General features: G+C 43.7%; 1 protein-coding gene across 1 annotated transcript; it reads right to left on the bottom strand.

The window, feature by feature from the left end:
• Window positions 1-220: 220 nt before the first annotated feature.
• Window positions 221-22,705, bottom strand: LOC144511682 (adenosine receptor A1-like). The gene is made up of 2 exons (XM_078241917.1): window positions 21,831-22,705; window positions 221-1,269 (listed from the first exon to the last, which is right to left on the bottom strand). The coding sequence occupies exons 1-2, from the start codon at window positions 22,178-22,180 to the stop codon at window positions 627-629; spliced, it is 993 nt and encodes a 330-aa protein (XP_078098043.1). The 5' UTR covers window positions 22,181-22,705; the 3' UTR covers window positions 221-626.
• Window positions 22,706-23,068: the final 363 nt, after the last annotated feature.

The raw sequence follows: 23,068 nt of genomic DNA, 5'->3' as shown, positions 1-23,068 counted from the left end.
GCTTTTAGACCAGCGCGGCTGGAGAATTCTGCCCACTGGGTGGGATTTTCCAGCCGCACTCGCCCCAAAACTGGAAAATCCCACCCGAGGTCAACGGGCCTTTGCATGGTCTGCCCCTCCGCACCGCCCCCCCCACCCCCATCTGCTGTGGTTCCAGTGATGGGCGGGATGAGAAGTCTCCCCCCATTATATCATCAGACAATTAGAAGAACCATCACTGTCCAACTTCAGCTGTACATTTTCCACTAAAAGGCTTCAATAAATTTGAAAGATTAATGACCGCATTCTCCAGAGAATAGTCTGTAAAGAGCGGAAACATGAATGGTCTAGTCAATAAATGTGAAATGAGTATGTTCCAGTAATCAATGATGCAGCGAAACAGAATATCTCCGATGTATTGTTGTCCTATGTACTTTGTGGATGAAGTCCCTTTTTCAATATGCACATGCAGAAAATTACTATAATTCACCATATAAAAGTCCTAATTTTCCTTATATTTTGCAGTGCAGTATCTAGTGTAATTAGAATAGGGCTATGTGATAGAATTCTATTGCAACTTTCCTTGATGAGATAGTTGCCCATTGCTTTATATTAAAAATCTGAAAGTTTTGCCCTCAGAATTATAATCAAATGCTGCCATTGTTTTCAGTGAAATGACCATCCAAACTATACATGTTTAGATTGTCTTTTTTGCATAAAACATATTTATTCCAAATCTGAAGGAATGATTTCCTGAATTTCTTTATCTTAAAAGCATATATCACTGGATTCACTGCTGAATTTGCATGGGACATAAATATTCCAATGCACAAAGCAAGTTTTGGGACATTATACTGGGGGTAAAAATACCAAATAACATTTAGAATGTGCAAAGGGATCCAGCAGGCAGCAAACAGGAATAAAACTAAAGCCAGGGATTTTGCGAGTTTGAGCTCTTTCCCGAAATATCTTCTCGAGTCCGTAGCATTGGTAGTCTTATTCAGTTGCTTCCTAATTATACAAAATATTTCAATATACAGGCCAAACATGATGACCAAAGGCAAGAGCACCCACCCAAAGAAATTAAAGAACACCATGTAATCCATTCTGATCACCTTTGTAAAATTGCATTTGATGTACTTGTAGCTGGAATTCACTTCCTCCTTTTGCACCACGCCATTGCTTCTGTTGTGCCAGCCAAACATTGGAGTTAGCCCAATCAATATTGATGCAAACCAGCAGATTCCAACAGCAATCCAAGCTCTCTTTTGTGTAACAATAATCCTATACCTGTTGAAGAACATAAACAATATTTTTCAATGTAGAAATAAGGCTGAGACTGTGATTAATATGAATTTTCATTGAGTTATAAACAATGTCAGTTATTTAGCACTTATAATGTACAGAATATCCCAAAGTGCTTCATTGGCGCAATGCTCATGGACATTGAACAAAAGCAGATGCATGAGGACGGGTGACCAAGTGCTTTGTAAAAGGGATGGATTCTCAGGAAGATTTAAGAGGAGTAGACGGAGAGTGTGAGAGAATTTTAGGATGTGGGACCAGGCAGGTGGAGATAGTGATTCAGGTAGGAGGAGGAATACACAAGAGATCAAAGAGGAATGGGCATTTGGTGAGTGGGAGGGGGAAATTGTCTGGTATAAAGGGCTAATGTTAAATATGAGAATAGTTTTAAGTTTATTTATTAGTGTCACAGTAGGCTGACATGAAGTTACTGTAAAAATCCCCGAGTCGCCACACTCCGGCGTCAGGATACGTACACTGTGGGAGAATTTACCATGGCCTGTGCACCTGACCAGCACATCTTTTGGACTGTGGGAGGAAGCCAGAGCACCCGGAGGAAACCCATGTAGACATGGGGAGAATGTGCAGACTCTGCACAATAATCCAAGCCGGGAATTGAACCCGGGTCCCTGGCATTGTGAGGCAGCAGTATTAACCGCTGTGCCACCATGCCACCCTTAGTCTACATCATCAGTGATGTATGATGTTATGGCCACAGAGCATGGAGAGATGGAGTTCTATGTAAAACCTCAAAGTCTGTATTGTACACAGTATAATGTTTAATAACTGGTAGAATTTATCAACATTGCCTTGCCTTCAGCAGTGTCCATAAGGCAAGACCACGACAAAGTCCATCTAAGAGCCACAATGATGATAACACAGATTGCAGGGATGGGGACAGCGGCAAAGCGGGGTAAAGGAGGAGGTTGATTTTTTCTTATTTCTACACTGCATTCAGTCAAACAGCTTCTCAGCAAACCACCAAGCAGCTTGACGATTATTCTGCAGCCGCTTAATGTAGTTGAGTGAATTTTAATGAACGAGATAAGTTCGCTAGGTTTTGTAGTGTAGTTCTGTTTGCCAGCTCTGTGAGTTAACAATATAAGCTACATTATTGCTTGCAAAGCATAATGGGCCATACGCTTGTCCTTCAGTGCTGCAACTCTTCCTGTTGTCCGATGGGCAGAAGTTTCCCGTCCCACCCGTCACGGGAATCACAGCGGGCGGGACATGAACCATGCAAAGGTCCATTGGCCTCGGGCGGGATTTTCCAACCTTGGGGTGAGCGCGGCTGGAAAATCCTTCCTGCGGTGAGGAATATTGCTTGTGCTGTCAGCCACAGAGGCTTTTATCAGACAAGCAGGAGATGGCTTAGACTTCATTAATCTTATTTTAAAAGCTTCCTTGCGTGGTTTACATTTTCATAGCTAGGCCATGTACTTTCTTAGAGTCTTAGAAACCCTACAGCGCAGAAAGAGGCCATTCGGCCCATCGAGTCTGCACCAACCACAATCCCACCCAGGCCCTACCCCCATATCCCTACATATTTATCCACTAATCCCTCTAACCTATGCATCCCAGGACACTAAGGGCAATTTTAGCATGACCAATCAACCTAACCCGCACATCTTTGGACTGTGGGAGGAAACCGGAGCACCCGGAGGAAACCCATGCAGACACGAGGAGAATGTGCAAACTCCACACAGACAGTGACCCAAGCCGGGAATCGAACCCGGGACCCTGAAGCTGTGAAGCAGCAGTGCTAACCACTGTGCTACCGTGCCGCCCCATCAATGGCCTCTCTTTTCTGCTTCAATTGTGACTTCTACGCAGCAATGAGAGCAGACATCTGGAATTATTCCATCTGTTGTCCTCTTTATCAGCTCAGTCAGCTTTGTAAAAATTCATTCATAGGATGTGGCCATCGCTGGCTGGGCCCATATTTATTACCCATCCCAAGTTGCCTTTGAACTGAGCTGCTCGGTAGACAATTTCAGAAGGCATTTAAGAGTCAACTCGATGTGGGTCTGGAGTCACATGTAGGCCATATAGGTAAGAATGCCCTTCCGTAAAGGTCATCAGTGAACCAGGTGGGTTTTTATGACAATGGTTTCATGGTCATCTTTAAGCATTTAATTCCAGTATTTTTATTGAATTCAAATTTCACCACCTTCCATGGTGGGATTTGAACCCAGATCTCTAGAACTTTACCCTGGGTCTCTGGATTAATATTCTAATGACAATACCATTGAGCCACCACCTCCCTCACCCATTGAGCTGTGATCGGTTGCCTTTATATGACAAGCACATTTTCCTTTTGGTTTTTAATCGCTTGCTAAACTTTGTGTTCCCTGTACAAGTGTACACAAAACACTGAACATCAACACTGAACATCAACACTGAACATCAACACTGATCATCAACACTGAACATCAACACTGATCATCAACACTGAACATCAACACTGAACATCAACACTGAACACCAACAGTTGAAAGTTTCCTAGAAATTATTTTGTTTTTCCATTCTAATTGCCAAGGTGAATATTCTCACACTTAACCACATTATACTCCATGGGCGGGATTCTCCAAGCTCGTCTGTACCTGCCCCACTGCCAGCAAGAATGAAGAATTTGGCACTCAGGCAAAACTCCATTCACTGCAGCGGCAGCAGAGAATCCCAGCAAGGGGTCAGAGATTTTCAGCATATATCTGCCATCTTGTTGCCAACTCACTCCAAGTGCATCTAAAGGATACTTCCCTCCAGCCTTTATTCACAGCACTGAATTTCTAATTGCTTCACACATACAAAGCTCAATTAACTCTTGCTTAAGTAATTTATCTCCGTTAATGGTCCAGTGAATAAATGTATAACATGGTACTCAACCACATTGATGAGGAAATGTAACAGGGAAATTCCTTGCTCATGTAGAGTTAATTGATCTCAGCCAAGGGCACTGCAATTGGCCTCAGGGTTCCAGGCTTTGCTGAAGGCAAAATTCAACCAGAGTTCCCATTCTAATCCAATTACCACCGTGAACTGGAAACTATGTATTGCAGGGTTTAGGTGAAGACATGATCAGGTTTGACTGTGGATTCAGTACTCTGCTGATACTAATGCAGTTCACACCAGAAGAATTACTACTAGAGAGGTGATGGTGGCAATGGAATAATGCTCCAGCTTATACCAGGACCTTTACAAGAGGAAGCGGAGGCTATTGGATTGAGTCAATGGCTGTTAACATACTCATGTGATTGATTATATTCAAGCAATTTGTGATACTTTCCGATATATCTACTTAGTCATTGTCAGTTTAATGTTTTTATATTATTTTGTTCGAACCGGATATTATGCCAAATTGAATCCAACCAGATAAAAATAATGCATTTTGATAACAGCACAAAAATACAAATGAGTTTGCATGTCACCAAACTTAATTTCACATTGCAATATTTATTCATTTGTTTCCTTTTGTTTATTTGTAACTATCCATCTTCACATTATCCTCCAACAAGGAAAACACATGACCAACCTAATAACACTTCTACATAGTGCAGGCTAGAGACACTGGAAAGGTTCTGCTCAGGTTCAATGTGTTGAGATATGTGTTTGTGTGTGTTTATGTAAATATATTGGTCCAGATTTTGTGGTTGAAATAAAAGTGAGGACATGAAGACAGAAGTATAAATTGGGCAGCAACTGTGTGAAATGTGAAAATCAGGGGGTTGTTACCCTGGTTGCCTTGCTCTTCCAGAGATTTTGCTATAAAAAGATTATTGTCCTGATAATTAGTATTGAAATGCACAAAGTTGAACTTTTGTGATAGATATCTGCTAAACTCACCAGAAAAGGTCCAATCCAGAGTTGGTAAATTTTGAACAGCATGACAAGTCACAATCTTTGACAAAATAATTCTATCAGACACTGAAAGTTTTAAAAGTCTCGTGTCGTAATTCAGGCAAACATCAGTTTCCCGTCACCAACACCCATTATTGTGCAGCAAAGGAAAGGGCCACAGCTGCAGCTTAGAGTCAGCTAGTCTTCACCTCGGGACCCACAACAATAACTGGGGTGGAGTAACAGGTTTAAAAACCCCACTGACCACTTCCCACCGGGTGAGCCTCCTCTCGCACTCCATGAAGCTCACTGGGAGATCTACTGATGATTCCTCGTGACCTTCATGGCTGTCACAACATCTCCAGTCGCATTTCTTCAGATTTTAATTATTGTTGGAAAATCTAAAAGTTAAAAATGTAACTTTAGCTCTTTAATCAGTCTATCTTAATCCCAGTTTCCTTTCCTTCGCTTTAATTCACTTTCTGCGCATGGTTTGTTATTGAATTTGTTATTGAATTAATTATTCTAACTTACATTCCCGGCACGATCTGACCTGCCATTCATGCCATTTGAACTCATCCTCACCAACTTACCTGTCATCAGTGAGATGGTGGCATGGTGGTAATGTCACTGGAGCTAACCTGGGGACCCGTGTTTGAAACTCACCATAGTAGCTGGTGGAAGTGAATTCAATTAATTAATGCATAAAAATCTCTGTTATCTGGTATACTCCAGGAATGGGAATTAATCAAATATGATGGTTAACTAAGATGTAAGTTAAGTCCTGTATTTTCATCCAATCAGAAAGCTCCAGGTGATCACATGGGTGTTGACATCTCACAAGAGGTGCAGGAACGTAGGCATCGAATGAGGAGTGTTGAGGGCCAATAGTGGGAGACTGAGACCGCAGCAAAGACAGGTCACTGATAACAATGATCTGCAACTTAGACAGATTCAGTCAAAAACAGACCCAATAGACCTTCACACAGAATCGCAGTTAATAGAGAATTCTGTTTGGCAGGGTGCTGCATAAGAGATTTCACTGTAAATTCAATGGATGAATCAAAGTTCTGGATTTAATACTGTCATGAAGCCATCTGTTTGGCACAAAAACACACCTGGTTTACCAATGTCCTTTAGAGAAGGAAATCTGCTGTCCTTAACTGGTCTGGACTACATGTGACAAATGAACTCTCATGAACTCTCCTTTGAAATGGGTAGCAAGTCATTGAGTTCAAATGCCAGTGACACCAATATTCCATGAAAGAGTAAAACAAAAGTGCATCTGCCAATGACAAGTCCTGTCTTCACACTTAAGATCCATCATTTGGTGTGGCATTATCACTGTGTAAAATGGGATAGATACAGAACAGATCTAGCAGCTCATAACTGGGCATCCATTTGACACTGCAGGCCACCAGAATTGTACTCAATCACAACCTGTAACTAAGGGCATGGCATATCTCCCACTCTACCATTACCACCAAGCCAGGACATCAACGCTGGTTCAATGAGGTATGCAGGATGCATGGCAGTAGCAGCACCAGGCATACCTAAAAATCAGATGTCAACTGGTGAAACTTCAGCACAGAACTACTTATATGCCAACAGCAGAAGCAGCATGTGATAGACAGAGCTAAATGATCCTACAACCAACAGACCAGCAACCCTGCCACATCCAGTCTTGAACAATTAGGTGGTGAACAATTAGACAAATCACTGGAGGAGGATGCTCCACAAATATCTCTATTCTGAATGATGGGGGAGCTCAGTGCCAGTACAGATACAACACTGAACTGTGCCAGTACAGACACAACACTGAACTGTTCCAGTACAGATACAACACTGAACTGTGCCAGTACAGACACAACACTGAACTGTTCCAGTACAGATACAACACTGAACTGTTCCAGTACAGATACACCACTGAACTGTTCCAGTACAGATACAACACTGAACTGTGCCAGTACAGACACAACACTGAACTGTTCCAGTACAGATACAACACTGAACTGTTCCAGTACAGATACAACACTGAACTGTTCCAGTACAGACACAACACTGAACTGTGCCAGTACAGATACAACACTGAACTGTTCCAGTACAGACACAACACTGAACTGTGCCAGTACAGATACAACACTGAACTGTGCCAGTACAGATACAACACTGAACTGTTCCAGTACAGATACAACACTGAACTGTTCCAGTACAGACACAACACTGAACTGTGCCAGTACAGATACAACACTGAACTGTGCCAGTACAGATACAACACTGAACTGTTCCAGTACAGATACAACACTGAACTGTGCCAGTACAGATACAACACTGAACTGTGCCAGTACAGATACAACACTGAACTGTTCCAGTACAGATACAACACTGAACTGTTCCAGTACAGATACAACACTGAACTGTTCCAGTACAGATACAACACTGAATTGTTCCAGTACAGATACAACACTGAACTGTTCCACTACAGATACAACACTGAACTGTTCCAGTACAGATACAACACTGAACTGTTCCACTACAGATACAACACTGAACTGTTCCAGTACAGATACAACACTGAACTGTTCCAGTACAGATACAACACTGAACTGTTCCAGTACAGACACAACACTGAACTGTTCCAGAACAGATACAACACTGAACTGTTCCAGTACAGATACAACACTGAACTGTTCCAGTACAGATACAACACTGAACTGTTCCAGAACAGATACAACACTGAACTGTTCCAGTACAGATACACCACTGAACTGTTCCAGTACAGATACAACAACGAACTGTTCCAGAACAGATACAACACTGAACTGTTCCAGTACAGATACAACACTGAACTGTTCCAGTACAGATAAAACACTGAACTGTTCCAGTACAGATACAACACTGAACTGTTCCAGTACAGATACACCACTGAACTGTTCCAGTACAGACACAACACTGAACTGTTCCAGTACAGATACAACACTGAACTGTTCCAGTACAGATACAACACTGAACTGTTCCAGAACAGACACAACACTGAACTGTTCCAGTACAGATACAACACTGAACTGTTCCAGAACAGACACAACACTGAACTGTTCCAGTACAGACACAACACCGAACTGTTCCAGTACAGATACAACACTGAACTGTTCCAGTACAGATACAACACTGAACTGTTCCAGAACAGACACAACACTGAACTGTGCCAGTACAGATACAACACTGAACTGTTCCAGTACAGATACAACACTGAACTGTGCCAGTACAGATACAACACTGAACTGTTCCAGTACAGATACAACACTGAACTGTTCCAGTACAGATACAACACTGAACTGTTCCAGTACAGATACAACACTGAACTGTTCCAGTACAGATACAACACTGAACTGTGCCAGTACAGATACAACACTGAACTGTTCCAGTACAGATACAACACTGAACTGTTCCAGTACAGATACAACACTGAACTGTGCCAGTACAGATACAACACTGAACTGTTCCAGTACAGATACAACACTGAACTGTGCCAGTACAGATACAACACTGAACTGTTCCAGTACAGATACAACACTGAACTGTTCCAGTACAGATACAACACCGAACTGTTCCAGTACAGATACAACACTGAACTGTTCCAGTACAGATACAACACTGAACTGTTCCAGTACAGATACAACACTGAACTGTTCCAGTACAGATACAACACTGAACTGTTCCAGTACTGACACAACACTGAACTGTGCCAGTACAGATACAACACTGAACTGTTCCAGTACAGATACAACACTGAACTGTTCCAGTACAGATACAACACCGAACTGTTCCAGTACAGATACAACACTGAACTGTTCCAGTACAGATACAACACTGAACTGTTCCAGTACAGATACAACACTGAACTGTTCCAGTACAGACACAACACTGAACTGTTCCAGTACAGACACAACACTGAACTGTGCCAGTACAGATACAACAGTGAACTGTTCCAGTACAGATACAACACTGAACTGTTCCAGTACAGATACAACACTGAACTGTTCCAGTACAGATACAACACTGAACTGTTCCAGTACAGACACAACACTGAACTGTTCCAGTACAGATACAACACTGAACTGTTCCAGTACAGACACAACACTGAACTGTTCCAGTACAGATACAACACTGAACTGTGCCAGTACAGATACAACACTGAACTGTTCCAGTACAGATACAACACTGAACTGTGCCAGTACAGATACAACACTGAACTGTGCCAGTACAGATACAACACTGAACTGTTCCAGTACAGATACAACACTGAACTGTTCCAGTACAGATACAACACTGAACTGTTCCAGTACAGACACAACACTGAACTGTTCCAGTACAGATACAACACTGAACTGTTCCAGTACAGACACAACACCGAACTGTTCCAGTACAGATACACCACTGAACTGTTCCAGTACAGATACAACACTGAACTGTTCCAGTACAGCACAACACTGAACTGTTCCAGTACAGATACAACACTGAACTGTTCCAGTACAGCACAACACCGAACTGTTCCAGTACAGATACAACACCGAACTGTTCCAGTACAGATACAACACCGAACTGTTCCAGTACAGATACAACACCGAACTGTTCCAGTACAGGTACAACACTGAACTGTTTCAGTACAGATACAACACCGAACTGTACCAGTACAGATACAACACTGAACTGTTCCAGTACAGACACAACACTGAACTGTTCCAGTACAGACACAACACTGAACTGTTCCAGTACAGACACAACACTGAACTGTTCCAGTACAGACACAACACTGAACTGTTCCAGTACAGATACAACACTGAACTGTTCCAGTACAGGCACAACACCGAACTGTTCCAGTACAGATACAACACTGAACTGTTCCAGTACAGATACAACACTGAACTGTTCCAGTACAGATACAACACTGAACTGTTCCAGTACAGACACAACACTGAACTGTTCCAGTACAGATACAACACTGAACTGTTCCAGTACAGATACAACACTGAACTGTTCCAGTACAGATACAACACTGAACTGTGCCAGTACAGATACAACACTGAACTGTTCCAGTACAGATACAACACTGAACTGTTCCAGTACAGATACAACACTGAACTGTGCCAGTACAGATACAACACTGAACTGTTCCAGTACAGATACAACACTGAACTGTTCCAGTACAGATACAACACTGAACTGTTCCAGTACAGACACAACACTGAACTGTTCCAGTACAGATACAACACTGAACTGTTCCAGTACAGACACAACACCGAACTGTTCCAGTACAGATACAACACTGAACTGTTCCAGTACAGATACAACACTGAACTGTTCCAGTACAGACACAACACTGAACTGTTCCAGTACAGCACAACACCGAACTGTTCCAGTACAGATACAACACCGAACTGTTCCAGTACAGATACAACACCGAACTGTTCCAGTACAGATACAACACCGAACTGTTCCAGTACAGATACAACACTGAACTGTTTCAGTACAGATACAACACCGAACTGTACCAGTACAGATACAACACTGAACTGTTCCAGTACAGACACAACACTGAACTGTTCCAGTACAGACACAACACTGAACTGTTCCAGTACAGACACAACACTGAACTGTTCCAGTACAGACACAACACTGAACTGTTCCAGTACAGATACAACACTGAACTGTTCCAGTACAGGCACAACACCGAACTGTTCCAGTACAGATACAACACCGAACTGTTCCAGTACAGATACAACACCGAACTGTTCCAGTACAGATACAACACTGAACTGTTTCAGTACAGATACAACACCGAACTGTACCAGTACAGATACAACACTGAAATGTTCCAGTACAGACACAACACTGAACTGTGCCAGTACAGATACAACACTGAACTGTTCCAGTACAGATACAACACTGAACTGTTCCAGTACAGATACAACACTGAACTGTTCCAGTACAGATACAACACTGAACTGTTCCAGTACAGCACAACACTGAACTGTTCCAGTACAACACAACACCGAACTGTTCCAGTACAGATACAACACCGAACTGTTCCAGTACAGATACAACACCGAACTGTTCCAGTACAGATACAACACCGAACTGTTCCAGTACAGATACAACACTGAACTGTTTCAGTACAGATACAACACCGAACTGTACCAGTACAGATACAACACTGAACTGTTCCAGTACAGACACAACACTGAACTGTTCCAGTACAGACACAACACTGAACTGTTCCAGTACAGACACAACACTGAACTGTTCCAGTACAGATAAAACACTGAACTGTTCCAGTACAGATACAACACTGAACTGTTCCAGTACAGACACAACACCGAACTGTTCCAGTACAGATACAACACCGAACTGTTCCAGTACAGATACAACACCGAACTGTTCCAGTACAGATACAACACTGAACTGTTTCAGTACAGATACAACACCGAACTGTACCAGTACAGATACAACACTGAACTGTTCCAGTACAGACACAACACTGAACTGTTCCAGTACAGATACAACACTGAACTGTTCCAGTACAGATAAAACACTGAACTGTTCCAGTACAGATACAACACTGAACTGTTCCAGTACAGATACAACACTGAACTGTTCCAGTACAGACACAACACCGAACTGTTCCAGTACAGATACAACACTGAACTGTTCCAGTACAGATACAACACTGAACTGTTCCAGTACAGATACAACACTGAACTGTTTCAGTACAGATACAACACCGAACTGTACCAGTACAGATACAACACTGAACTGTTCCAGTACAGATAAAACACTGAACTGTTCCAGTACAGATACAACACTGAACTGTTCCAGTACAGATACACCACTGAACTGTTCCAGTACAGACACAACACTGAACTGTTCCAGTACAGACACAACACTGAACTGTTCCAGTACAGACACAACACTGAACTGTTCCAGTACAGACACAACACTGAACTGTTCCAGTACAGACACAACACTGAACTGTTCCAGTACAGATACAACACTGAACTGTTCCAGTACAGATACAACACTGAACTGTTCCAGTACAGACACAACACTGAACTGTTACAGTACAGACACAACACTGAACTGTTCCAGTACAGATACAACACTGAACTGTGCCAGTACAGATAAAACACTGAACTGTTCCAGTACAGATACAACACTGAACTGTTCCAGTACAGATAAAACACTGAACTGTTCCAGTACAGATACAACACTGAACTGTTCCAGTACAGATACAACACTGAACTGTTCCAGTACAGACACAACACCGAACTGTTCCAGTACAGATACAACACTGAACTGTTCCAGTACAGATACAACACTGAACTGTTCCAGTACAGATACAACACTGAACTGTTTCAGTACAGATACAACACCGAACTGTACCAGTACAGATACAACACTGAACTGTTCCAGTACAGATAAAACACTGAACTGTTCCAGTACAGATACAACACTGAACTGTTCCAGTACAGATACACCACTGAACTGTTCCAGTACAGACACAACACTGAACTGTTACAGTACAGACACAACACTGAACTGTTCCAGTACAGACACAACACTGAACTGTTCCAGTACAGATACAACACTGAACTGTTCCAGTACAGATACAACACTGAACTGTTCCAGTACAGACACAACACTGAACTGTTACAGTACAGACACAACACTGAACTGTTCCAGTACAGATACAACACTGAACTGTGCCAGTACAGATAAAACACTGAACTGTTCCAGTACAGATACAACACTGAACTGTTCCAGTACAGATACAACACTGAACTGTTCCAGTACAGATACAACACTGAACTGTTCCAGTACAGATACAACACTGAACTGTTCCAGTACAGACACAACACTGAACTGTTACAGTACAGACACAACACTGAACTGTTCCAGTACAGACACAACACTAAACTGTTCCAGTACAGATAAAACACTGAACTGTTCCAGTACAGATACAACACTGAACTGTTCCAGTACAGATACACCACTGAACTGTTCCAGTACAGATACACCACTGAACTGTTCCAGTACAGACACAACTCTGAACTGTTCCAGTACAGATACAACACTGAACTGTTCCAGTACAGATACAACACTGAACTGTTCCAGTACAGATACAACACTGAACTGTTCCAGTACAGACACAACTCTGAACTGTTCCAGTACAGATACAACACTGAACTGTTCCAGTACAGATACAACACTGAACTGTTCCAGTACAGATACAACACCGAACTGTTTCAGTACAGGCACAACACCGAACTGTTCCAGTACAGATACAACACCGAACTGTTCCAGTACAGACACAACACTGAACTGTTCCAGTACAGATACAACACTGAACTGTTCCAGTACAGACACAACACTGAACTGTTCCAGTACAGATACAACACTGAACTGTTCCAGTACAGATACAACACTGAACTGTTCCAGTACAGATACAACACTGAACTGTTCCAGTACAGATACAACACTGAACTGTTCCAGTACAGATACAACACTGAACTGTTCCAGTACAGATACAACACTGAACTGTTCCAGTACAGATACAACACTGAACTGTTCCAGTACAGATACAACACTGAACTGTTCCAGTACAGATACAACACTGAACTGTTCCAGTACAGATACAACACTGAACTGTTCCAGTACAGACACAACACTGAACTGTTCCAGTACAGATACAACACTGAACTGTTCCAGTACAGATACAACACTGAACTGTTCCAGTACAGACACAACACTGAACTGTTCCAGTACAGATACAACACTGAACTGTTCCAGTACAGATACAACACTGAACTGTTCCAGTACTGATATAACACTGAACTGTTCCAGTACAGATACAACACTGAACTGTTCCAGTACAGACACAACACCAAACTGTTCCAGTACAGATACAACACTGAACTGTTCCAGTACAGATACAACACTGAACTGTTCCAGTACAGATACAACACTGAACTGTTCCAGTACTGATATAACACTGAACTGTTCCAGTACAGATACAACACTGAACTGTTCCAGTACAGATACAACACTGAACTGTTCCAGTACAGACACAACACCGAACTGTTCCAGTACAGATACAACACTGGCCTCTTGCTGGCAATGTTGAAAATTGCCCAGGTTTGTCTTGTCCACAAAAAACACGACAAATCCAACTTGGTCAATGACTGTCCTGCCGGTTGATTCTTTATCATCAGCAATGTGATGGAACAGTTTGTTTGACAGTGCTACCAAGTGGCACTTACTCAGCAATAACCTGCTCACTGATGCTCAGTTCATGTTCTGACAGGGCCACACAGCTCCTGACTTCATTATAGTATTGGTCCAAACATGGACAAAAGAGCTGAACTCAAGAGGTAAAGTGAGAGCAACATCAAGGCAGCATTTGACCGAGTGTGGCATCAAGGAGCCCCAGCAAAACTAAAGTCAATGGGAATCAGAGGGAAATCTCTCCATTGGTTGGAGTCATACCCGGCACAAAGGAAGATGGTTGTGGAGGTTGGAGGTCAGTCATCTCAGCTCCAGGACATCGCACCTGGAGTCCCTCAGGGTTAGTGTCCTCAGCCCAACCATCTTCAGCTGCTTCATCAATGACCTCCACTCTATCTATCACATGGATAGAAATGGGGATGTTTGCTGATGGTTGCACAATGTTCAGCACAATTCATGACTCCTCAAATGCTGAATCAGTCCGTGACCATATGCAGCAAGACCTGGACTACATTTAGACTTGGGTTGATAAGCAGCAGGTGATATTTGTGTCATTTGGCTGCCAGGCAATGACTATCTCCAACAAGAGAGAATCTAACTATCTCCCCTTAACATTCAATAGTGTTACCACCCTGAATTCCCCACTATCAAGAGCTGCCATTGATCAGAAACTGACTCGAAATCTAAATATACAAGGCAATGTCAACAGTGTAATGGAATCCTTTCTACTTACCTGGGAGTGTGCAGCTCCAACACAATTAGCCAATTCAGCAGAAGGATACAGATACATGGGAACACCACCACCTGCAAGTCCCTCTCCAATTCATACACCATCCTGATCCAGGGCTATATTGCTGGATTAAATTCCTGGAACTCCCCCCCTAATAGCACTGTGGATGTTCCTATACCACATGGACTGCAGTGACTCATGAAGGAGTCCGAGAAGGAGGGAGCAAGGACAAAATGTGGGGAGAAGGCTCCAACTACATCAAAAATCAGGAAAAAAGTTAAAAGGAAGGAGAACTCAGGAGATGTTATTAATGGAAGTGTTAGAATTCAAAAAGAAGGTATAAAAACTAGCATAAGGGCACTTTATCTGAATGCTCGTAGCATTCGAAACAAGGTAAATTAGTTGACAGCACAAATCATTGCGAATGAGTATGGTTTGGTGGCCATTACAGAGACATGGTTGCAGGATGGTCACGACTGGGAGTTAAATATCCAGGGGTATCAGACTGTTCGGAGGGACCGACAGGAAGGTAAGGGAGGTGGTGTAGTTCTGATATTTAAGAATGGCATCAGAGCGGTAGTGGGAGATGATATAGGTTCTCTGAAAAAAAAAGGTTGAATCCATTTGGGTGGAAATTAGAAATAGTAAGGAGAAAAAGTCACTGATAGGCGTAGTCTATAGGCCAACAAATAATGACATCACGGTGGGGTGAGAAATAAACAGAGAAATAACTGATGCATGTAAAAATAGTACAGCAATTATCACGGGGGATTTTAATCTATAGATCAATTGGTCAAACCAAGTCGGTCAAGGCAGCCACGAGGAGGCGTTCATAGAATGTATCCGCGATAGCTTTCTTGAACAGTATGTAATGGAACCTCCGAGGGAGCAAGTTACCCTAGATCTGGTCCTATGTAATGATGATGTGGAGATGCCGGCGTTGGACTGGGGTGAACTTCTCAACTTGCGCTCAGGACGCAGACCAGCTGCGAAACTCTGCCAAGCAGACGAGACAAAGGAACTACGCCATCTACATGCACACCAAGAACAGGAAACTCGAGAAACTCAGCATCACCACCAGCAGCAACCAAGCCTTCCCCGGTACCACAGTAGAAAACAGTACCACTGCAGGGAAGTCCATTGTCAACTTGTCAGACTACACACTTCAGCCAGATGAAAAACTCTCCCTGTGTAATGAGACAGGAATAATTAATGATCTTGCAGTTGGGGATCCTCTCGGAAGAAGCTATCACAGTATGGTTGAATTTAAAATACAGATGGAGCGTGAGAAGGTAAAATCCAATACCAGTGTCTTGTGCTGAAACAAAGGAGACTACAAAGGGATGAGGGAGGAGTTGGCTAAGGTAGACTGGGAGCAAAAACTTTATGGTGGGACAATTGAGGAACAGTGGAGGACTTTCAAAGCGATCTTTCACAGTGCTCAACAAAAGTATATACCAGTGATAAGGAAGGACTGTAGAAAAAGAGATAATCAGCCATGGATATCTAAGGAAATAAGGAAAGAAAATGCATACAAAGTGGCAAAGATTAGTGGGAAACTAGAGGATTGGGAAATCTTTAAAGGGTAACTGAAAGCCACAAAAAAAGCTATAAAGAAAAGTAAGATGAATTATGAGAGCTCAGAATATAAAAACAGATAGCAAAAGTTTCCACAAATATATAAAACCAAAAAAGGTGGCTAAAATAAACATTGGTCCTTTAGAGGATGAGAAGGGGGATGTAATAACTGGAAATGAGAAAATGGCTGAGGCATTGAACAGGTATTTTGTGTCGGTCTTCACAGTGGAAGACACAAATAAGATGCCAAAAATTGATGACAGGAAGGCTATGTCAAGTGAGGACCTAGAAACTATCATTATCACGAAAGAGGTCGTGTTGGGCAAGTTAATGGGGCTAAAGGTAGACAAGTCTCCTGGTGCTGATGGAATGCATCCCAGGGTACTAAAAGAGATGGCGGGGGAAATAGCAAATGCACAAGTGATAATTTACCAAAATTCGCTGGATTCTGGGGTGAACATAGAACATAGAACAGTACAGCACAGAACAGGCCCTTCGGCCCACGATGTTGCGCCGAGCTTTATCTGAAACCAAGATCAAGCTATCCCACTCCCTATCATCCTGGTGTGCTCCATGTGCCTATCCAATAACCGCTTAAATGTTCCTAAAGTGTCTGACTCCACTATCACTGCAGGCAGTCCATTCCACACCCCAACCACTCTCTGAGTAAAGAACCTACCTCGGACATCCTTCCTATGTCTCCCACCATGAACCCTATAGTTATGCCCCCTTGTAATAGCTCCATCCACCCGAGGAAATAGTCTTTGAACGTTCACTCTACCTATCCCCTTCATCATTTTATAAACCTCCATTAAGTCTCCCCTCAACCTCCTCCGCTCCAGAGAGAAAAGCCCTAGCTCCCTCAACCTTTCCTCATAAGACCTACCCTCTAAACCAGGTAGCATCCTGGTAAATCTCCTCTGCACTCTTTCCAGCGCTTCCACATCCTTCTTATAGTGAGGTGACCAGAACTGCACACAATATTCCAAATGTGATCTCACCAAGGTCCTGTACAGTTGCAGCATAACCCCACGGCTCTTAAATTCCAACCCCCTGTTAATAAAAGCTAACACACTATAGGCCTTCTTCACAGCTCTATCCACTTGAGTGGCAGCCTTCAGAGATCTGTGGATATGGACCCCAAGATCTCTCTGTTCCTCCACAGTCTTCAGAACCCTACCTTTGACCCTGTAATCCACGTTTAAATTTGTCCTACCAAAATGAATCACCTCACATTTATCAGGGTTAAACTCCATCTGCCATTTTTCAGCCCAGCTTTGCATCCCATCTATGTCTCTTTGCAGTCTACAACAGCCCTCCACCTCATCCACTACTCCACCAATCTTGGTGTCATCAGCAAATTTACAGATCCACCCTTCAGCCCCCTCCTCTAAGTCATGAATAAAAATCACAAATAGCAGAGGACCAAGCACTGATCCCTGTGGCACTCCCCTAGCAACCTGCCTCCAGTCCGAAAATTCTCCATCCACCACCACCCTCTGTCTTCGATCAGATAGCCAGTTACCTATCCAATCAGCCAACTTTCCCTCTATCCCACACCTCCTTACTTTCATCATAAGCCGACCATGGGGGACCTTATCAAACGCCTCACTAAAATCCATGTATATGACATCAACTTCCCTACCTTCATCAACACACTTAGTTACCTCCTCAAAAAATTCTATCAAATTTGTGAGGCATGACTTGCCCTTCACAAATCCGTGCTGACTATCCCGGATTAATCCGCATCTTTCTAAATGGTCGTAAATCCCATCCCTAAGGACCTTTTCCATCAACTTACCAACCACCGAAGTAAGACTAACTGGCCTATAATTACCAGGGTCATTTCTATTCCCTTTCTTAAACAGAGGAACAACATTCGCCACTCTCCAGTCCTCTGGCACCATCCCCATGGACAGTGAGGACCCAAAGATCAAAGCCAAAGGCTCTGCAATCTCATCCTTTGCCTCCCAAAGAATCCGAGGATATATTTCATCGACCTTCAGTTTATTCAAAACTGCCAGTACATCCTCCCTCCGAACAACTACTTCCTCCAGCCTATTAGCCTGTAACACCTTCTCTTCCTCAAAAACATGGCCCCTCTCCTTGGTGAACACTGAAGTAAAATATTCATTCATCACCTCCTATCTCTACTGACTCCATACACAAATTCCCACTACTGTCCTTGACCGGCCCTAACCTCACCCCGGTCATTCTTTTATTCCTCACATAAGAGTAAAAAGCCTTGGGGTTTTCCTTGATCCGACCCGCCAAGGACTTCTCATGTTCCCTCCTAGCTCTCCTAAGCCCCTTTTTCAGCTCATTCCTTGCTAACTTGTAACCCTCAATCCAGCCATCTGAACCTTGTTTCCTCATCCCTACATAAGCTTCCCTCTTCCTTTTTACAAGACATTCCACCTCTTTTGTGAACCATGGTTCCCTCACTCGGCCATTTCCTCCCTGCCTGACAGGGACATACCTATCAAGGACACATAGTACTTGTTCCTTGAAAAAGTTCCACTTTTCATGAGTGCCTTTCCCTGACAGTTTCTGTTCCCATCTTATGCTCCCTAATTCTTGCCTAATCGCATCATAATTACCTCTCCCCCAATTATAAACCTTGCCCTGCCATATGGCCCTATCCCTCTCCATTGCAATAATGAAAGACACCGAATTGTGGTCACTATCTCCAAAGTGCTCTCCCACAACCAAATCTAACACTTGGCCCGGTTCATTTCCCAGTACCAAATCCAATGTGGCCTCACCTCTTGTCAGCCTATCCACATATTGTGTCAGGAAACCCTCCTGCACACACTGCACAAAAACTGCCCCATCCGAACTAATCGACCTACAAAGGTTCCAATCAATATTTGGAAAGTTAAAGTCCCCCATGACAACTACCCTGTGACCCCCACACCTATCCATAATCTGCTTAGCAATTTCTTCCTCCACATCTCTCTTATTATTTGGGGGCCTATAGTAAACTCCTAACAACGTGACCGCTCCTTTCCTATTTCTAACCTCAGCCCATATTACCTCAGTGTGCAGATCCCCCTCGAAGTGCCTTTCCGCTGCCGTTAGACTATCCTTGATTAACAATGCTACTCCTCCACCTCTTTTACCAGCTTCCCTACACTTACTGAAACATCTATACCCCGGAACGTCCAACAACCATTCCTTTCCTTGTTCTACCCATGTCTCCGTAATGGCCACAACATCATAGTCCCAAGTACCAATCCACGCCCCAAGTTCATCTACCTTGTTCCGGATGCTCCTTGCATTGAAGTAGACACGCTTCAACCCACCTTCCTTTCTACTGGTACCCACCCTTGACCCTGATACCTTCCCCAATACCTCACTACCCTCAACACTGACTTCCGGACTACAACTCCTTTTCCCACCCCCCTGACAAATTAGTTTAAACCCCCCTGAAGAGCCGTAGCAAATTTCCCTCCCAGGATATTGGTGCCCCTCTGGTTCAGGTGCACCCCGTCCTGTTTGTACAGGTCCCACCTTCCCCAGAATGGGTTCCAATTATCCACGTAGCTGAAACCCTCCCTCCTACACCATCCCTGCAACCACATGTTTAACTGCACTCTCTCCCTGTTCCTCAACTCGCTATCGCGTGGCACCGGCAACGTACCAGAGATGACCACATGTTTTGTCTTGGCTCTCAGCTTCCTGCCCAGCTCCCTAAATTCCTGTTTTAAATCCCCGTCCCTTCTCTTACCTATGTCGTTGGTACCAATGTGTACCACGACTTGTGACTGTTCCCCCTCCCCCTTAAGAATCCGGAAAACACGGTCCGAGACGTCACGGACCCCCTGGCATCCAGTAGGCAACATACCATCCGTGAGTCTCTTTTGCTGCCACAGAACCTCCTATCTATCCCTCTAACTATCGGGTCCCCAATAACTATTGCCCTCCCGCTCTGCCCCTTACCCTCCCGAGCCACAGGGTGGGACTCAGTGCTGGAGATCTGCCCACTGCGGCTCACCACTGGTATGTCATCCCTCTCAACCACATCCAAAGCGGAATACTTGTCAAAATTCGTAGATGACACTAAGATGGGTGGAAGAGCAAAGTTTGCAGAGGACGCTGAAAGTCTGCAAAGGGATATAGATAATCTAAGTGAGTGGGCGAGGGTCTGGCAGATGGAGTACAATGTTGGTAAATGTGAGGTCATCCATTTTGGTAGGAATAACAGCAAAATGGCCTATTATTTAAATGGTAAAAAATTGCAGCACGCTGTTATGCAGAGGGACCTGGGTGTCCTTGTGCAGGAATCTCAAGGAGTTGGTTTGCAGGTGCAGCAGGTAATTAAGAAAGCAAATGGAATTTTGTCCTTCATCGCTAGAGGGATGGAGTTTAAAAACAGCGAGGTTATGTTGCAGCTGTATAAGGTGCTGGTGAGGCCACACCTGGAGTACTGTGTACAGTTTTGGTCTCCTTACTTGAGAAAGGATATACTGGCACTGGAGGGGGTGCAGAGGAGATTCACTAGGTTGATTCCGGAGTTGAGAGGGTTGGCTTATGAGGAGGGACTGAGTAGACTGGGTCTATACTCATTGGAATTCAGAAGAATGAGGGGAAATCTTATAGAAACATATAAGATTATGAAGGAAATAGATAAGATAGAAACAGGAAAGTTGTTTCCACTGGTGGGTGAAACTAGAACTAGGGGGCATAGCCTCAAAATAAGGGGAAGCAGATTTAGGACTGAGTTGAGGAGGAACTTCTTCACACAAAGGGTTGTGAATCTGTGGAATTCCCTGCCCAGTGAAGCAGTTGAGGCTACCTCATTGAATGTTTTTAAGGCAAGGATAGATAAATTTTTGAACAGTAAAGGAATTAAGGGTTATGGTGAGCGGGCGGGTAAGTGGAGCTGAGTCCACAAAAAGATCAGCCATGATCTTATTGAATGGCGGAGCAGGCTCGAGGGGACAGATGGCCCACTCCTGCTCCTAGTTCTTATGTTCTTATGACTCACATCCAGTGAAAGAATAAATACAGTATGTGTTCCAGTTAGAACCTGGTTGGATGATTTGATATACCGACATGTTCCATTTTCAGAAAGACAGGGTGATTGACAGAGGAGGTGGAGGAATGAAATCTTTACCTGGTAGGGATCCTGGCTCGCAGGTAACGATCCACAGCAATAGCCAAGAGGGAGAGGATGGAGCTTTGCGTCAATGTTATTAGGATGCAGGTTATAAAGAGGCAGCTGTAGAAATGGGTCCTCAAACCCAGGCTGATGGTGATGGCCACGGGGATGGCCAAAGCCCCCACGCCGATGTCAGCCAGGGCCAGGGACACGATGAAGCAGAAGGTAGTGTCCCTGAGGGCTCGGTTTATCCTGACTGCCCAGCACACCAGCACATTGCCCAGCACCGAGGCCACTGCGATCAGCACCTCCACAGCAATGTAGACCACATCCAGCACATCCCAGGAGGCAGCCGAGTCTGACATACTGCCAGAGACTTTACCCCTTCCTGCTCTCCAACTGGTCACCCCACCACTCCACCCCAAACAGAAACTGGTGTCTCCTCTGGGGGGAAATAAACTCGGTTATTCACTCTTGCAGCGTGATATTTTAATATTTATTTCCCGGTTGGCCAGAACGCTGTGTTCATTGCGACCTCCACAACTCGCACTTTCCCCACGACCCCATCATCTTTATTTGGGGCATTCCAGAATCCTACCCCATTCATGCTCGCAACTGTGAGCCAGTAAATTCCCAGCAGCTTCCCACTCCTCGCTGTGAAGATTCCTGTGTCACCAGCAGCCAAGTTGTCCCCGTTCGAGTGTGGAAGCAAAATTCTAAACTCTCCCTTGAAATGTCCTCTGCGATCTCATGTCTTTATCTCTGAACCGGCAGGTTTATTGTAGAGTGCCACATCTCAGCGCAACCATCACCAAATTAATATCACCATCAGAAGGTGCCTCCTTCCCAGCCGGTGGATTGTTTGGAGCTCTTTTCTGTGTGTGTGTGTGTGTGTGTGTGTGCCTCTCACACTTTGGCAGAGAGTCCTCTTCATCTGTTTCCACTTCTCTTGTGAGGTTTCTAGTCCATGTGGGAGGGACTTGTGCTGTTCCTGTGTTTAGTGTATTCAGTGGGTGTTTTAAAATTGTACAATCACGTCAAAAAAGTTCCGCAGATTTCATCCCTTCAGTTACCAAAAGGGGGTCATTCCATGAATCTAATTCAGCCCCGCTGTGTGCAAAGTTGCACAGAAATAAATGGTGTTCTGAAGGGAGGCTGGTGGGGAGAAGGGGAGGGGTAATTGTCGGGAACACCGGAGGATTCCAAATCTACCAATTCTCCAAAAACTAAAGTTGAAACCAAACTATCATAGA

The sequence above is a fragment of the Mustelus asterias genome, chromosome 25 (assembly GCF_964213995.1).
Source record: "Mustelus asterias chromosome 25, sMusAst1.hap1.1, whole genome shotgun sequence".
Taxonomy (NCBI): domain Eukaryota; kingdom Metazoa; phylum Chordata; class Chondrichthyes; order Carcharhiniformes; family Triakidae; genus Mustelus; species Mustelus asterias.
This window is presented reverse-complemented; position numbering and strand designations above follow the sequence as displayed.

Coding starts and splice junctions, on each gene's coding strand:
- LOC144511682 (XM_078241917.1), bottom strand. CDS start 22,180: ATGTCAGACTCGGCTGCCTCCTGGGATGTGCTGGATGTGGTCTACATT. Junction 1,270..21,830: donor CGAGCCAGGATCCCTACCAG/GTAAAGATTTCA, acceptor GTTCTTCAACAG/GTATAGGATTATTGTTACAC.